The 19,766-nt window shown below is 40.1% G+C and overlaps 1 protein-coding gene across 4 annotated transcripts in view; it reads right to left on the bottom strand.

Annotated features, from left to right (window-relative positions):
- The window catches only part of DIAPH3 (diaphanous related formin 3), a 549,655-nt gene that overhangs the window by 492,126 nt on the left and 37,763 nt on the right, over positions 1–19,766 (bottom strand). For all 4 annotated transcript variants that reach the window (XM_070471159.1, XM_070471157.1, XM_070471160.1 and 1 more), the window contains one exon: positions 6,680–6,847. In XM_070471159.1, the coding sequence (XP_070327260.1) occupies positions 6,680–6,847 (168 nt within the window). The remainder of the gene's footprint in view (positions 1–6,679; positions 6,848–19,766) is intronic.

Genomic DNA, 19,766 nt, shown 5'->3' with positions numbered 1-19,766 from the left:
TTAATTACATGTGTTCTATTCTTTTTTGTATACCTCAAAAAGGAGGCTCAGATTGAAAAAGCACACAAAGTATTTCAATTAATATATAGGTTCTACTGTTGTTTGTGTACCTCAAATACCCTATTTAAAAACAACGCCACTGAACAAAAATAGATCCAACTTTATAATATATCTGATAATTGTTTCAAAATTAAATTTTGAATGGCTTTAGTATTATCTGTACTACGTTTCCTCACACTAAAGCTAAAATATGTATTAAATAGCAGGTCATCTAAGCTCTTAATGCCAATGGACACTTCAAACACATGCTTAAGAGACAATGCTAATGGCAATCGATAAATGCACTCTCTCCTACATTACAATAGAGCCTGGTAAACATATTCCCAAGAAAAGATTACAGCATTACTATTCATACTTAAGTACTTTGTGCAATTTTATCAGACCATTTCTTCCATGCTTACAAGTGATGACAGGAAGTCCAGAATTTAAATAATTTTTTTCAAAGTAATTCTGTCATCGCTGGCACTCATTTAATGCCTGTTGATGATCACAGCTTGATAGATGACCTTCCAGCTTTTGTTCTCTCAACATATAGTGAAAGTGAAAAGACAAAAAAGGTATGAATACATGAAACTTCTCTTCCTATTCATTATTTTAACATTTTTAAGTTATCCAGCAAATCCAAATTTGATAATTAAAGTTAACAACCACCAAAACATAGAATTGAAGGTGAAAAGAAATATCAAATCTTAGACAAAAGTTAGAAAGATACACTTAATTCAATAGGCAGTTATTTGAGATGATAAACCAGGTGAATAATGCTACATGGATTTAATCTTGCATAGAGACACATCAAAATAATAAATAAAGGATAAAATTGCACAAGGGACTTACACACAAGTTCTGAGGAGTGAAAGATCTGGACACTGATCATTTTAAGCCATTGATGAAAAAAACTACAAAAAACACAAATAAGTGGAAAAATACCCTGTGTTCAAATTAGCGTCATTAAATTAAAATGCCCATCCTATTCAAAGCCATCTATATATTCAATGCAATGCTATCAAGATTCCAATGGTATTCTTTATAGAAAAAAAGAAATAGAACCACCAAAGACTATGAATAACCAAAACAATCTTGAAAAAGAACAAAGTTGGAGACATTACACATCTCAATTTTGAACTATATTACAAAGCTACAGTAATTAAAACAATACAGTACTGGTATGAAAACAAGCCCAGAGAACAACAGAATCAAGAGTACAGAAATAAACCTATGCTATATGATGGACTAATATTTGAAATGGGAGCCAACTATACTCAATGGAGAAAGACAGTTTCCTTAAAAAAGAAGGAAAAACTGGATAATCACATGCAAATGAAAAAGAAAGAAACTGGACCCCACCTTATACCACTCACAAAAATTAACTCAAAATGTATTAAAGACTTAAATGTAAGACCTGAAACTCTAAAACTCCTAGAGGAAAACATAAAGGAAAAGCTTTTCCATGTTGGTTTTGGCAATGAGCTTTTTGAACATGACACCAAAAGCACAAGCTACAAAAGCAAAAATAAATGTGAAGGATTTTATCAAATCAAATAGCTTCTGCACAGCAAAACAATGTTTAAAATCAACAAGATTAAAAAGCAACTTGTGAAATGGAGAAAATATTTGCAAGCTACATATCTGATAAGAGGTTACTATCCAAAATACATAAAGAACTCATACAACTAAAAAGCAAAGAAATATTATCTGATTAAAATTGGAAAGAACTAAAAAAACATTTTTCCAAAAAAGTTAAACAAATGGCCAACAGGTACATGAAAAGAGACACAACACCACTAATTATCAGGGAAATGAAAATCAGAATCACAATGATACATCACCTCACATAGTTAGAATGGTGTCAAAAAGAAGTATCAAGTGCTGGGGAGAATGTGAAAACAATGCACTCCTGGTGGAATGCAAATTGTTAAAATCACTGTGGAAAGCAGTAGTAGTATGGATGTTCCTCGAAAAACTAAAAATAGAACTATCATATGATCCAACAATTCCACTTCTGGCTATTTATCTGAAGAAAGTAAAAACACTTACTTGAGAGATATCTTCATGCCCCTATTCAATGCAGCATTACTTACAATAGCCAATATAAAGAAACAACTTAAATATCTGTTGAGAAATAAATGGATAAAGAAACTGGTGTGGGTGTGTGGGGGGGGACAGGGTGTGATGGAATGCTATTCAGCCATTAAAAAAGGACATCTTGCCACCTGTGGCAACACAGATGGGCCCTGAGAACCCTATGCCAAGTGAAATAAATCAGGTAGAGAAAGACAAACGTGTATGTTATCACTGAAATGTAGAATCTAAAAATACCAAACTCATAGAAACAGCATTGATTGGTGGTGGCCAGGGGCTGAGGGGTGGGGAAAAGGTCAACGGGTACAAATTGACAGTTAAAAAATGAATCAATTCTTAGGATGTAGTGAACAGTATGGCAACTCTAGTCTTACAAAAAAAAATCACACTTGAAAGATCTGAAGAGAGTAAATCTTAACAGTCTCACCACAGGGCAAAAAACAATAATTATGTGAGGTGATGGATGTGTTAACTGACCTTATTGTGGCTATCAGTTTAAAAAAATATACATCTATCAAATCATCACATTGTGTACTTTAAGTTTACACAATATTAAATGTCAATTTAACTCAATAACACTGGGAAAAAATAAGAATGAATTGAGGTTTAACATCTTTAAAGAGCTCAATTATAGCTGCTCTTTGTAAGAGACACAGCTGACTGTCAGAATATATGGGATATTCTACAATATGAAAGGGCTCCAATCCCCCAGAAGGAGTCTATGGTGAACCAAAGTAGATAAAGACATAACAAAAGGGACAGAGGCAACCCTCAGAGGAAATAAAAGGACAGACAGAGGAAGAAACATGGAAAGTAAACCAGAATGAACTGCCTAGAGAGGAGGAAAATCAGGAGAAGGAAGAAAGTGTCCTGACACCCAAGGAAAAACGAGAAACGCAAGGGGCCAGCTGTGCAGTGTGACATGTTGCAAGGAGGATATGATGGCTGGAAAGCCACTTGCAGTTAGAGGGGTACACATCTGCAACAAAATGATTCCCAAATGAAAAGCTATGGGTAGAAAGCGCCAGAGTAAACTATTCTTTGTGGAGGCCAGGCTCTGAACGGAACAAGACAGGGGCTGGGGCACAGCACACACTAGCTTCTATGGAGGATACGGATCCTGGAGAGGAGCAGGGCTGGCCAGCTCAGAGGCACTGCACCCCAGGGGGACCCGCGAGAGGAACAGGCTCACGGGAGGCCGGGGAGGAAGGCTCCTCTGACGTTCAAAGGAGACGCCACCAGTGCCGAGGGAATGACAGGTGACGCTGCGAGCAGGAGAGCCATGGAACTCCACAGGAGAAAGGCGTTTGTAATCACATTGTAATCTCTTATACCACTAGCCAGGGCCTCCCAGACTGCTCAGTGGGAAAGAATCTGCCTGTCAAGGCAGGAGACACAGGTTCAATCCCTGGGTCGGGAAGATCCCCTAGAGAAGGAAACAGCAACCCACTCCAGTATCCGTGCCTGGGAAATCCCATGGAGAGAGGAGCCTGGTGGGCTACAGTCCTTGGGGTTGCAAAAGTCAGACACAGCTTAGTGACTAAATGACAATAATACCTGTGGCAGGCAAAATGGTCCCCCAAAGGTATCCATGCCCTAAACCCTGGCTTCTGTAAATATGTTAAATCACGTGGCAAAGGGGGCTTTTTCGATGTCCTTAAGGTTACAAACTTTAAATCAGGGGAAGTTTTTGGATTTTCTGGGTGAGCCCAATCTAATACACAAACCCTTAAAAGCAGAGAACTTTCTCCGCATGAAGGCAAGAGATGCCACAGAAGGGGACTCAGAGAGATTCTAAGCGTGAGAGGGATCTGGCGTGTCTGAGATACGAGGGCCCGTGTGAAGGAGAGGAGTGGGGCCTCTCGAGGCTAGGGCAGCCCCAGATGACGGCCGGCAAGGAAGCTGGGACCCCAGACCTACAACACCTGGGCACTGCATTTTGTCAACAACATGAACTTGGAAGGGAGAATGTTCCCCCAAAGCCTCTGAAGAAGAGTCCACCCATCCAACACCGACTTCAGCCTTGTCACCCTAGAGAACCCAGCTGAGTCGTCCTGGGCTTCAGCCTACAGAACTAGGAGGCGATGATGCACTGGTGTGGTTCCAAGCCATCAAACCTGGGGCAGTAAGCTACAAGCAGCAGTAGAACACCAACACGACACTCCATGACACCAGGGCCAGACAATAAACACCCTTGGCCGGCAGAGTATCCTTGTTCCTCCTCCCTTCACCTCCAAGCGCACCCTGCAGGAGATAGACTGGGTCCGGAGAACAGCGGGGAGGAGAAATGCAGGGCAGGGAACAGAGCAGGGCCCCCCCCACAGCCCCACCGAGGGCGCCGCAGGCTCTGAGCAGAGCAGCCCTGAACGGGCAAGGGAGAGGCTTTCTCCGGATAAAAGTTAACTTATTTAAATTAAACTAGGGCTGCGTTATCTTGAAAGCAAATGGAAAACTCTGGGACCTGTGGTGAAAGCTATCTGGCAGCAGGTAGGAATAAACTGAAAGGGCTGGTTGAAAGAGGCACTCGCTGGAACAAACAGGTCACTTTCAATCTGTACCTGCCATGTTCACCTTGGTCAAAAAGCCAGCTACACAGACCCACCATGAGTTCAAGAGCAACCATTGAAATCTGACATCCAGAAATCAAAGTTGTGTATATAGCAATGCTCATGCAACTATTTCATATATCTAAGACCCACAGAGAAACCAAAATGAGCTTTCAGATCAAAATTCTCCTTTCACTGGATGAAAATGTCGGAAAAAAAGCCCTTAAGAAGTAGCAGAACTAAAAACTCATCATTACTTTTTAAAAGTGCACTAAAACCAGAGACCAACTAAATCATTTTCTAAATAAAAGTGAAATAAGTATGAATGTTGAAGGATGATACTGTACTTCGCATTCATTAAGCAATCAAGTCAGCACACTGTCTCTCAAAGGACCATCGTGAGGAGGAAAAAGAGGTGTTCTTCAAAACAAAGTTTTTACTTCATGGAAAAAAAAATCATCTAAGTACCTCTGAGAACATTACATAAGTTTTTTAAACTGTACAATGCCAAGACAAAGAATCTAGACACAACTTTTAAATGAAACCTCATTTTGTCAAATGTCAAAATACAAAAATGCAGAGTATTCAACGTTGCTGCCTCTGAAGGATTTTGATTAATAAAAATGGTATAGATACGCAAAGCCAAAAATAAACCCCAACCTAAATCTAGTATCCTCCCCAGACCTAGAAACAGCTTTAAATGTGTCAGAGATGTGATAATTCGCTTGACAAGCCTGAGAAACACCAGTTGAGTTCAGATTTAAAGGAGGAGAAAGGCCCTTCCCAGATTTAGAATCTCCAAGTTCTCCCTGCAATGTATTGTGATATTGTCAAGGTATCAGAAAGGAAAAGAAGAACCCAGTCCTTATTTCTTTTAAAGTCTTTAGTTGTGACAAACTCACTCATTTAGCAAATTGGCAGTCCTAAGAAAGCAATAATTCACTTTACTTCTGCTGAGTAAAGTGAGTTTGACTGCAAAAGATCTTCTGCCAACAGGGAGACCTGTTTAAGATTTAAAAAGTGATCTGTTCCAGTTATTAAATATGTAAACACTTCAAAGATGCCAATATCCATCTGCCCTGTTCATATAAATAAACTAATACTCTTAGCTAGGAGAAGGGTAAGACTAACAGAAAAACACTTCTAAAGTCATCACATTCAGAACAGAACACCATCCACCACGTTCTGCACTTCCTCTGTGGTTACACTCTTAACAGCGTGTGGTGAGCCTTCGCGAATGTCCGTCACTGGCCCACTTGCTCCACTTACTCAGATGACACCAGCAACTCTGATACAAGGAGAAAACTGTCTGAACAAGGCGCACCAAAACAGCACCATTCCAGAATCTCACAGACAATTCAGGCAGCAGCTCAAACACACGATGCAGGAATGAGGGGGCACTTTATTGTCTTGAGTCCTCAATGGCACTCTTGAAGAAATCTGCCTTATACAAGTCTCATAAACAGATGCAAAGGCTAGCCAAAAAAAGGTTACATTCTTTGTTCTAGACTGAAACTATATTAACTCATGGTTATAGAAGGTACAGAGGCATACCCCAAAGCAAGTGAGTTCAGGTGTCTGCAGACTTAACTGCTGCAGGACTATGCAAACATGGTTACTGTGAGAACTAAGAGCTCAAACAAGGTCCAAAAGTCAGCACACTTAACAACACACACAGCAAAGCGCTATGACTGTCCTTCTCAATGCAACCGAGCCAGACACACCACTGAGATAATCTATTTAAGATAAAGGTATATCATTTGATACTTTAGAGGGTTTATGTTTTTATGTACTTCTGTGTAAAACAACTGGCATGACACTTTTCTTCACATTCTTATTTTTGTAATCCTAAAACTCTCTATGCCTTGAGTGCTATCTTAATGACATCAGAAATAACCTATGGAACCTAAGTTTCAGACACGTCTAGTTCCATGAACATAAGCCAAAGCTAAGGTTTTTACATCAAACATTTTATAATGAATCAAAATTCTTACCATCATCTTTTCAAAAAGCTCTAAAATTTCCTTCTCGGACAGTGGTTTTGGAATGTTTTCATTCATTTCTGAAGAACAATCATTGTTTGAAAACGCAGTCCTCAGGTTGGAAAGTGGAGGCCTCTCTTTCTTGCTCCCTGGAATTCTTATGCTGGCAAATTTATCCATCTATGAAGAAAGATAAAATAAAAAGCACATATGTAAGTATTCCCTTCTCAACAACACTTATTTAATTTCCAAAATGAAAAAACAGGGTCAGTTATATCATCACTGTGATTTCATCAGGAGGCATTCAATTTAGCATGTAAAATTTAAGATTAAAAGAAATAATAAATATAAAAATAAGTGAAGTCTTCATAACCATCCTGTCTGAAGGCAGGAGAGACAACCTCAAAAGATTCCTTCCAATCTTAAGATTATAGAATGAAGACTCTAATGATAAATGACCTTTGCTACAGATTAACAAATTAGGCATTTTTACATAGGTAATTTAGCTAATTTGGTGGTTTAGTCGCTCAGTCGTGTCTGACTCTTACAACTCCATGGCCTGTAGCCCGCCAGGATCCTCCGTCCATGGGGTTCTCCAGGCAAGAACACTGGAGTGGGCTGCCACTTCCTTCTCCAGGGGATCCTCCCAACGCAGGAACCGAACCCAGGTCTCCTGCACTGCAGGTGGACTCTTTACCGACTGAGCCACGAGGGAAGCCCAGCTCATTTGGTGGCTGGCAATCACACTGGTACTCAGAGTTCACCCTCAAGTCCCCTCCCCCAGCATCCTTTTCGTAGCACATACTACACTCAAACTGGGAGGGGATGGGCAGACGTGATTTAGGCACTTTGAGAACTAAATTTTACTTACATCTCCATAGCTTGACCTGAGAGACATCACATTTCTCTTCACTCAGATTAGTCTGTATTTGAACTTTATGAACAACTACAGGGTAGACTTGGAGAAGGAAATGGCAACCCACTCCAGTATTCTTGCCAGGAGAACCCCATGGACGGAGGAGCCTGGTGGGCTCACAAGTCCACGGGGTCACAAGAGTCGGACACAACTTAGCGATTAAACCACCACCACCACCACAGGGTATACTGAAGCCTCAAGAAATAAAACTGGATTTTTATTGCAATGAGATTTCTTCTACAACTGTATCAACAAATAGTTCACAGATATTTGAAAATGCATAGATTAGTTTACAAAGCTAATTGTTCATTCATTGAAAATAGCGTGAATTTAGCAAGTTCTGTTCCTCACAGAGAATCCAGACATACACAGTGTTTCAAGTGGTAACCATCAAAAAGGGAAAGAAGGGTACTTAAAAACACTATGATTCTGGAACTGTTCAGAATAACTGTGCACATATTAAGCTACTGTTTTCACCATATACATATGTGTAGTACATAAACCTGTACTATTCACTGTGGCAGCCACGTGTGGTTATTTAAACGTAAATTAAATTTTAAAACTCAGTTCCTTTGCTGCCTGAGTCACATACCAAGTGTTCAAGAGCCACAAGAGACTAGTGGCTCCTGTATTGGTCAAAGCGTATAAAGTACACTTCTATCATAACAGAGGCTCTACTGAATAGAGCTACTAGGGCCCATTAAAGAAGCATAACACTTAAATTCCCTATTTAAAAAGACAGTAAGTCACAGTATTGATTATTCACTTCACTAAAGAAATAGGATTTTTTGCAAATAATAATGTTCTGTGGTTAGACGCTCAGTCATGTCCAACTCTTTGCAACCCCATGGACTGTGGCAAATCAGGCTCCTCTGTCCATGGAGATTCTCCAGGCAAGAATGTCCGAGTGGGTGCCATGCCCTCCTCCAGCGTATCTTCCCAACCCAGGGATTGAACCCAAGTCTCACACATTGTACGAGGACTCTTTACCAGCTGAGCCACAAGGGAAGCCTTCAAATAATAATATGCAAAGATAATAACACTTGTCTTTCAAAAGAGGCCTTTAACTTCACTTTGAAGATAATCCTAAGGAAAAACACCATGTACCATATATACTCACACAGGGCCCATCTAACGCGAACTAGACGGTACAGTACTAATAACACGGCCGCTTCTGGCGGGATTAGAGCAGTCCACACCACCGCTGCCCTCATCCCAACACCAAAACAAGCCACACCCTGCAGAACTCTTCTCACTGTTGTTCTCAGCCCATCAGGAAGCTGACCCCAGCAAGCTGAGGACACGCGGGAGCCAGCACAAATAAAACAGAGTGCTCTCGGCCCCGACGACAGCTGCAGAAGAAGGACAGATGCAGAGAGGCAAAGAGAAACCAGCCAAGTCTTTAACGAACTATTGACAGCCACAGGAGCACTGGCATGAGAGATTAGACTTCCAGGTCCTGGGTCAGGAAGTCCCGGCCACAGAGCGAGTCTGCACCCTCTGACCAACTCTTTCCCTCAAGTCTTCACACACTGCAGGACGTAGAGGCCGAAAGCCGAACACGGGGATGCTCCCTGAGGCGGGAGGGGCCTCTCCCAGTGCAAAGCAGCTGCCTGCCAAAGCCTCTGGACCAGCCAGGAGAACTGAGAGAAACCCAGACCTTCAGAGAGCAAACACCAGCTGCTATCTGAAGGCTGGGGGCAGGATACCAAGTCTCTGAAGAAAGAGAGCCAGCAATGGAACTGAAAACAAAAAAAGAACACTACAGAAATCCTAAAAATGGGCATCAAGACTTTAAAGCAGAAAGAGATATTCCATGGTTTCCAAAGCCAAAGTTCAACTGTTAATGCCAAAAAGCAAATTGCCAGGTTCTCATTAGCACTCAGATCCCAAGTCCACAAAGCATTTGAGGCCACAGACAAGCTGAATAAAACTCAAGCAGCAGGAAAAGCAAACGCAGCTCAACTAGAGATCACAGAGACACAGCCCCCATTCCAAGAGTTTGAAAGAAGAGCATGCCCTCTCTTGGAAGCAAATATTATTTAATTTCTACTGTAATTAAATAAAATGTCCACCACAAAATCAGATGTTGCTAAACATAAAGGAGCAAGAAATACGGCCAGCAGTCAAAAGAAGTGACCGAGACAGCCTAGAGGGCAGAATTACTAGACAGACTATTTAAAAGAAGATTTATAAAAATAATGGTAAAGGATATAATGGAATTACCACCACGCAGTGGGGAATTTCAGCAGCAAATCATGGACACTATTTTTTTTAATCTATTAGAATGAAAAGTGTATCAGAAATGAAGAATTCATTAGGTGGGCTTAAAAAGAACCTGAACATTGCCAAGAACTGGTGAACCTAAACACAGATCAATAGAAAGTATTCAAACTGAAACAAACAAAAAAAAAAAAAAAACAGAATAACCAATATTCATGATACAATATGAAATGTTGTAACACAAGTGTAACTGGGGTCCCCAGCAGAAGAGAAAGAGTATTATAAATATAGATATAGATATATACATATATGTATATCAATTCACAGAGAAGCTCAGCAATCCCCAGAAAAAATACAAAAACAAGCAAACAAAAAACCCATACATAGGAACCTCACAGTCAAACTACTGAAAATTAAAAATAAAGGGCAAACCATAAAAATACAGCCAAAGAAAAAAAGACATTATATACAGAACAAAAATGATACAAATTTCTCACCAGAAACAATGCCAGCAAAAGACAACCGAATGGCATCGTTGAGGAACTGAAAGAAAAGTAATCTCACCCTAGAATTCAGTATCTAGTAAAAACACTTTTCATAAACAGAAGCAAAATAAAGACAGTTGCAGGCGGGCAAAAGCTGAGAGAATCTGTCTACAGCAGACTTCCACTACAAAAAGTGTCAAAAGAGGTTTTTCATGCAGAATTGATGGAAATGGAATACCAAATATACAAAATAAAGAGCAAGTCAGTGATACAAAAATAAAGGAGCAATGTGAATGTAAATAACTTAAACAACAATCACAGGGAGGAGAAGTACATAAACAGGTAATCATAGGAGATGTGGGAAATGTAATAAGAAGTGTACACAACGTAGCAAAAGAAAAGGGCAGCTGACTCACCAACACAAAACCTCCCTGCTGTGAAACAGCTCAGAAACACGAAATCATTTCACATGAATATGTCCAGAAGTTACATCTCTATGGACATCAGCACTTCAATTCTTGATACTTGTTTTAAAAAACTAGGGACATCAAACAGTTGTTTTAAGAAGTGGGGCTGGCTCCTCAGGCTTTTGAATCACTACTCCATTGCCATCGCTTCTACACACGTGACATCAACCCTCGAGTGCAGAAACTATACTCACTCCTCTTCACACCACACACACAGACACACACACAGTTAATTAATATGCTAGACTTATAAGGAAGCGAAATTAAGCAAAACACTATTAATGCAACATCAATATTATAAATGCAAACATGTCAATGAATGGGAAGAGTAAGCTTAAGCAATTCACAAGCTAATTTATGAATACTTAACTTCCAACAGTGGTAGAAGAAATCAAAATTTTAGTTTTCACCAAAAATCAAAATGCTTTAAAATAAAAATCTCTAAAAGTCATAAAAATAACAATAATTATTAATTGAGCCCGTTCTTTATCTACACACTGTATCTTTATCTACACACAGACTGAAATGAAGCATCATTCATTAAACAAATTCTTCAAGGAGGAAACTACTTGTTTAAATAACAAAAAACAATCTCCAAAACACTTGTATACATAAAAATGTCATGCTTTTTAGACTACAGTGACAGACTTTATTTTCTTGTGCCACAAAATCACTGTGGACAGTGACTGCAGCCATGAGATGAAAAGACACTTGCTCCTTGGAAGAAAAGCTATTACAAACCTAGAGTGTATATTAAAAAGCAGAGACATCACTTTGCCAACAAGGGTCCATATAGACAAAGCTATGGTTTTTGCAGTAGTCATGTATGGATGTGAGAGTTGGACCCTAAAGAAGGCTGAGCGCCAAAGAACTGATACTTTCAAACTGTGGTGCTGGAGAAGACTCTTGAGATTCCCTTGAACAGCAAGGAGATCAAACTAGTCAATACAGAAGGAAATCAACCATAAATATTCACTGGAAGGACTGAAGCTGAAGCTCCATTACTTTGGCCACTGAGGTGAAGAGCCTCATTGAAAAACACCCTGATGCTGGGAAAGACTGAAGGCAGGAGGAGAAGAGGATGACAGAGAATGAGATGGATGGATGGCATCACCGGCTCAATGGACATGAGTTTGGGTAAACTCTGGGAGTTGGTGATGGACAGGGAGGACTGGCGTGCTGCAGTCCATGGGGTCGCAAAGAGTCGGACACAAGTGAGCGACTGAACAACAAATTTAGACTACAAAATAGCATAAAGAAAATTTTAAAAATCAATGCGTTATGATTTTAGACATAGAACTGCATTTGTATCAATAAATAATACTACAATTTGTACAATAATAATACAGAATTAGCACATCTCTACCATATGCTTAGCACCTCAACTCTGGGGGAGGGTTGGCTTTTATCCAAGTGTTGAAACAAATGTGCACCAGATCGCTAGCCTAGCTAGCTAATGACAAGATAGCAAAAATAAGCACATCCCTCTTCTAACTCCTAAATCTATAAAGATGCAAAAAAAAAAAAAAAAAAATCAGTGTTTTATAATTTCAATGCTTTTATTTTCCTAGATCAGAAAGGAATGAAAGACAAAATAAGGAGAAAATAAATACATAGGAGAAAAATAAATACAATCCTTCCTCCTATACTAGAACATACAGTAAACTGAATTTGTTGAAGACCTCAGTGTTACAGTAAAAACATTCCCAGGTATGTGATGCTCTATCGAGTGCTACAAGTAGATTCCAAATACTGTGGGCACTATTACAAAGCTAGGTACAGAGTGAACATTATTATCAAATCAGTGTAAATGTTCTAAGGAAGTTTTATCTTTTTTTAAATAGATGATTCTATGACTCTACTCATAAATAGGGGGGAAAAAAATCACTCCTAATTCATCTTTCATGGAATCACACACACAATTTGCTTAAAGCAATTCACAAGAGAACATAAAAGCAAACTTTTAAAATAGTTTTGTATGTAAAAACACGACAGAAATCACCATCGTACTCTGTTCATAGACTGCTGTTTGCATTTGGCAATTTGGTTGCAGCTGTATGTACTTTACAATGTGCACTTGGATGGCTACTCTTAATTTCATGTGAAATTCTCTTGAAGTTGATATAGAAACACAACCCAAGCAGGCGAAGTATACAGTTTGCCTTTGTTGAAGAGCTGGTTAAACACACAGAAGACTGAGGGAATCCCATTATGCTATTTGGAGGTGGTACAACACAATTAATATGGCTTCAGCTGTGTCTGGGTGTACTGGATTTTATAAATTAATATCACTTATCTTCAGGGGAAGTTAAATGAGCACCCTACTGAGTATTATCTCACACTGATAATCAGTAATGACAGTTTAAAAAATTAATTAAACCAAAAACAGGCTCTAATGTTTAGCTATTTTATAACACTGTAAGACTGAAAACACACTCTTTACTGTTACAATGTTTTTCAATACTAACAGAGTAGTGATCCTTTTTACATTTAAAACAAAAGGAAGATATGAAATTATTAGTCCTTTTAGAACTTGAAAAGACAGAAAAACTATGTGTGATCATAAACACACATTCTTAGAATCCAGAGGGAGAAGATATTTTCATGCAATCCAGGAGAATTATTAAACAAATAAATATTCATTTTAATTATTGAATTAATTCTATTTGAACACATACCTGAAATCCAAAAAAAAAAAACACTCAAAATTATCTATTGCAATCCTGCACTACATTTAAGAAGACAAAAAAGCCTAACAGCTAAAATAACCTGGCTTTTAATTAGCTTTATTACTAACCAAGCAACTTGCTGATTAAAAATGGAACTCCAGAGTCTTGACATCTGAATCCTGCCCAACCCCTCACTTGCTGGGTTACCCTAACCAAACCCCTCAAATTTCCACAATAGTATCTTTATTGAAGAACTGGTTAAATTCACAGAAGACTGAGGAAATGCCATTATAATGCTAGCTGCAGGAGGGATGCCACACTTAATTAATATGACAGTGAGCTGTTAACAGAAATAAAAGTACCTCTCACCTCTCAGTGTCAGGTTAAAAGGTGGACCACTCCATCTAAAGCAGTACAGAGCCCACTCACATCCCTATCTGTCAGAGCACACGGTTTATTTCCTTCATCTGCACTCAGTATGACTTAAGAAAGCCTGTCGTTTTCTTCTGTAATTGCTGACTCTGCCTCTCTCCCGCTAAAATGTTAAGTGCCATACTAGACAAACATCAGCTGTCTTAGCTGTGCTGGCCAGTCTCGAGGATAGACCTCAGGGATCCCCTGACTTACGTAAGCACGGCACACTATGAAAATTATGGAGTGTCATTTCAAGACTAGGTCACAAAAGACATTACAGCTTTTGTCTTGCTCCTTCTGGGATGACTCACTCTAGGATATGCCTGCTGCCAGATCACAAGGACACTCAAGAAGACTTAGGCGAAGGCCCACGGGGCAAAGAACTGAGCTAACAAAGCTAGAGAAGCAGGGAGCATCGTGCTGACAGCCACGTGTGTGAGCCAGCCCAAAAGCCCCAGTCAGACCTTCAGCTGATGAGAGCTCCAGCCAACATCTTCACTGCAACCTCATGAGACTCCAAGCCACAACCACCCAGCCTAGCAACTTCCAAACTCCTGACCCACAGAAACACTATGAGATGATAAATGTTTGCTGCTCTGGCTTAATTTGTTACACAGAGCAGATAACTGACAGGCACCATTGTGTGTTCAGCCTACAAAATAGTAGTTGACAGGCACCTAGCACCCAAGGTATGACTAAGCAATTACTGGAGGACAAATACATAAAATATAGTGCCATCCCACGGATTACCACTTGGGGGGAAAAAATACAGTAACAAATTACAAATACAGGTAAAATACTGTAAATGCCCTCAAGTAAATTAGCAACAGGTAGAGACCAGTGATTAATTCTGGGGTAGAGAAGGAACCTCAAAAGAGTCTTTGGGAAGGGATGCATAGGCAACCAGGTGAGGATAAATCAGAATTACAGGAGATGGTGCAGGTTAACAGCTAAAGAGTTCCATGATCTTTACTAAAATGCTAGTGACATCACTGTCACAAAGAGACATCTTTCTGGGGAGAAAAACTGACCACTCACTGTTTCAAGTGGATAAGCTAAGCATCTCAGTCATAGGTACAGTCTTATCACCTGGTAACAATTCCCACCAACCTACCAACTGCTACACCCTACCTTCAATGATCCTGAATATTACAAATGACCATTTCCCACTTTTAAATTGTATTACTGAAATTTATAAAAAGTTCTCTAGCCAGAGGATTCTTTGAAAAGATTAAAATGTATCACCGCCTCCCCAAAATTACTTACTTACAATGATTTGTTCACATTTAGATTTTATATAGTATTTTAATATCATTAAGAGAGAAATACACTTAACAGTTATAATCTTGATAGTCCTTTAAATTGCTTGAAAATAAGTTATGCCATGAAATTAAGACACTGCTCCTTGGGAGAAAAGCCATGACAACTCTAGACAGCATATTCAAAAGCAGAGACAGTACTTGGCCGACAAAAGTCCATCCAGTCAAAGCTATGGTTTTTCCTGTAATCGTGTATGGATGTGAGACTTGGACCATAAAGACGGCTAAGCACTGAAGAACTGATGCTTTTGAACTGTGGTGTCGGAGAAGACTCTTGAGAGTCTCCTGGACTTCAAGGAGATACAACCGGTCCCTCCTAAAGGAAATCTGTCCTGAACATTCATTGGAAGGACTGATGCTGAAGCTGAAGCTCCAATACTTTGACCACCTGACACGCAGAGTCAACTCACTGGAAAAGACCCTGATGCTGGGGAAGACTGAAGGCAGGAGGAGAAGGGGACAACAGAGGATGAGATTGTTGGATGGCATTACCAACTTGATGGACATGAGTTTGGAGTTGGTGATTGACAGGGAAGCCTGGCATGCGTGCTGCAGTCCATGGGGTTCAAAGAGTCAGATAAGACTGAGCAACTGAACTGAACTGAATATGCAATGTGTATTCCACGGCCAAGCGCCATATGCAGAGTAGCCAGTGGAAATGCCCACATAGGAAAGAGGCTTTCCTTATCTGTGATGAAGTCACCGACCCAAACCTACTGTTCATATGATTGGCTGTTCATTTGGTTTTTTGTTTTGCTTATGTGTATAATTTTTTAAAATACTAAATTTTGCTTAAAGCTTAATTTAAAAGATTTCATCCTTTCCCCATTGTGTTCAATTATACCATGAATTCTACCACAGACCCCTTGGTGGTACACAGACCCCAGAGTAAGTGTCCCTGGTAGGTAGGGATGGAATAATAACAGAAATAGTGGTGTAAAAGGAAGGAACTTAAGTTCTAGTGCCTGCAATGAATCAATGGGAGGGACGAGATGACCCACAGCTGAGACTAACAAGGAGAAATGCAATAGAAATGCTCAAGAAGAGCTGGAAGCTTTTGAAGGAAAAAGTCACCAGGAAAATAAAGTCTTCAAATAACCCCTAGGTTTCAAGTACAGCAACAAGGAAAGCAAACATTCAAAGATGACAGACTTTGAGTTCCAGAGGGCAAAGTAGGAGGGTTTTTGAAGGCTTTAGAAGTTGGGAAATACTGTCAGATTAGAAAAATACATGGACCTGGACTGGGGGAGAAGCATACAGATGTATACTGAAGATGTGGACTCTGAGGTTGTCTCCAGTCAGCAGAAAAGTGATTTGAACTATAATAACTTAAATGAAAATTAATCAGGAAATATAAATCAAACCCAGTGGACCGCATCTTAATTCACCTTGCCTCTGGCCTCTGCCCTACCACCACTAACCTGCGGCAGGCCACCTGGACAATCGGTGCAGCCTCCTAACTGCTCCAGGGTCTTCACTGGGCCCCGTCCCTACCACTCCCCAAAGTGACCTCTGCAGATCTTCCTGAAATCCAGATCGAATCATGTCCCTCACTCCTGTGCTTCAAACCTTTCAGCCTCTGGAATCTCACTGCTCAGAGGATGACACTCAAATATCTTACCGTGGCTCAAAGGTCCACTTTAACCTAAATCTTATTTCCTCTTGAGAAAATCTCTTCACGACTCCACCACCATTAGACTATATGATCTAGACGTAATGAATAACCTAGAAACTTCTACACATGCGCAAGCTATTTCTTGTGCCAAAAAACCTATTCATTTCTCTGGATAATTTCAATTCAGGCTTCAGTTTGCACTACATCTCATGTAATAGTCTTTCTGACACCTCAAAACTGGATTAGATGCCCATACACCTAGGGCTCCACCATTATATAGTCTGTGTACTACTCTGAGGCAAAAAGACAGGACACTGAAAGATGAACTCTCCAGGTCGAAAGGTGCCCAATATGTTACTGGACATCAGTGGAGACATAACTCTAGGAAGAATGAAGAGATGGAGTCAAAGCAAAAGCAACACCCAGCTGTGGACGTGACTGGTGATGGCACTAAAGCCCGATGCTGTAAAGAGCAATACTGCACAGGAACCTGGAATGTCAGGTCCATGAATCAAGGCAAATTGGAAGTGGTCAAACAGGACATGGCAAGAGTGAACATCAACATTTTAGGAATCAACGAACTCAAATGGACTGGAATGGGTGAATTTAACTCAAATAACCATTATATCTACTACTGTGGGCAGGAATCCCTTAGAAGAAATGGAGGAGCCATCATAGTCAACAAGAGTCCAAAATGCAGTACTTGGATGCAATCTCAAAAACAAAAGAATGATCTCTGTTTGTTTCCAAGGCAAACCATTCAATATCACGGTAATCCAAGTCTACGCCCCGACCAGTAACTCTGAAGAAGCTGAACGGTTCTATGATGACCTACAAGACCTTCCAGAACTAACACCCAAAAAAGATGTCCATTTCATTATAGGGGACTGGAATGCTAAAGTAGGAAGTCAGGAAATACCTGGAGTAATAGGCAAGTTTGCCCTTGGAGACACAATGAAGCAGGGCAAAGGCTAACAGAGTTTTGCCAAGAGAATGCACTGGTCATAGCAAACACCCTCTTCCAACAACACAAGAGAAGACTCTACACATGGATATCACCAAATCGTCAATACCAAATCAGATTGATTATATTCTTTACAGCCAAAGATAGAGAAGTTCTATACAGTCAGCAAAAATAAGATCAGGAGCTGACTGTAGCTCAGATCATGAACTGCTTATTGCCAAATTCAGACTTAAATTGAACAAAGTACGGAAAACCACTAGACCATTCAGGTATGACCTAAACCAAATCCCTTAGGATTATACAGAGGAAGTGACAAATAGATTCAAAGGATTAGATCCAACAGAGTGCCAGAAGAACTATGGACAGAGGTTTGTGACACTGTACAGGAGGCAGTGATCAAGACCATCCCAAAGAAAAAGAAATGGAAAAAAGGCAAATTGGTTGTCTGAGGAGGCTTCACAAATAGCTGAGAAAAGAGAAGAGAAAGGCAAAGAAGAAAAGGAAAGATATATTCATTTGAATGCAGAGTTGCAAAGAATAGCAAGGAGAGATAAGAAAGCATTCCTCAGAGATCAATGCAAAGAAATAGAGGAAAACAATAAAATGGGAAAGACTAAAGATCTCTTCAAGAAAATCAGAGATACCAAAGGAACACTTTATGCAAAGACGGGCTCAATAAAGGACAGAAATGGTATGCACCTAACAGAATCAAAAGATATTAAGAACAGGTGGCAAGAATACACAGAAGAACTGTACAGAAAAGGCCTTGATGACCCAGATAACCACGATGGTGTGATCATTCACCTAGAGCCAGACATCCTGGAATGTGAAGTCAAGTGGGCCTTAGAAAACATCACTATGAACAAAGCTAGTGGAGGTGATGGAATTCCAGTTGAGCTATTTCAAATCCTGAAAGACGATGCTGTGAAAGTGCTGCACTCAATATGCCAGCAAATTTGGAAAACTCGGCAGTGGCCACAAGGCTGGAAAACATCAGTTTTCATTCCAATCCCAAAGAAAGGCAATGCCAAAGAATGCTCAGACTACCGCACAATTGCACTTATCTCACACGCCAGCAAAGCAATGCTCAAAATTCTCCAAGCCAGGCTTCAACAGTACATGAACCAACCGTGAACTCCCAGATGTTCGAGCTGGATTTAGAAAAGGCAGAGGAACCAGAAATCAAATTGCCAACATCTGCTGGATCATCGAAAAACCAAGAGAGTTCCAGAAAAACATCTACTTCTGCTTTATTGACTATGCCAAAACCTTTGACTGTGTGGATCACAAGAAACTGTGGAAAATTCAAGAGATGGGAATACCAGACCACCTGACCTGCCTGCCGAGAAATCTGGATGCAGGTCAAGAAGCAACAGTTAGAACTGGACATGGAAAAACAGACTGGTTCCAAATAGGACAAGGAGTATGTCAAGTCTGTATATTGTCACCCTGCTTATTTAACTTCTATGCAGAGTACACCATGAGAAACGCTGGGCTGAAGGAAGCACAAGCTGGAATCAAGACTGCTGGGAGAAATATTAATAACCTCAGATATGCAGATGACACCACACTTATGGCAGAAAGCAAAGAGGAACTAAAGAGCCTTTTTATGAAGGTGAAAGAGGACAGTGAAAAAGATGGCTTAAAACTCAACATTCAAAAAAGAAAGATTATGGCATCTGGTCCCATCACTTCATGGCAAATACATGGGGAAACAATGCAAACAGTGAGAGACTTTATTTTCTTGAGATCCAAAATCACTGCAAATGGTGACTGCAGCCATGACATTCAAACACGCTTGCTCCTTGGAAGAAAAGTTATGACAACCTAGACAGCATATTAAAAAGCAGAGACATTACTTTGCCAACAAAGGTCCATCTAGACAAAGCTATGGTTTTTCCAGTAGTCATGTATGGATGTGAAAGTTGGACTATAAAGAAAGCTGAGTGCCAAAGAATTAATGCTTTTGTACTGTGTGTTGGAGAAGACTCTTGAGAGTCCCTTGGACAGCAAGGAGATCCAACCAG

This window comes from Odocoileus virginianus, chromosome 8 (genome assembly GCF_023699985.2).
Source record: "Odocoileus virginianus isolate 20LAN1187 ecotype Illinois chromosome 8, Ovbor_1.2, whole genome shotgun sequence".
In the NCBI taxonomy this organism is placed as follows: Eukaryota; Metazoa; Chordata; class Mammalia; order Artiodactyla; family Cervidae; genus Odocoileus; species Odocoileus virginianus.
The sequence above is the reverse complement of the archived record's forward strand: the minus strand, read 5'-3'. Positions and strand labels throughout refer to the sequence as shown.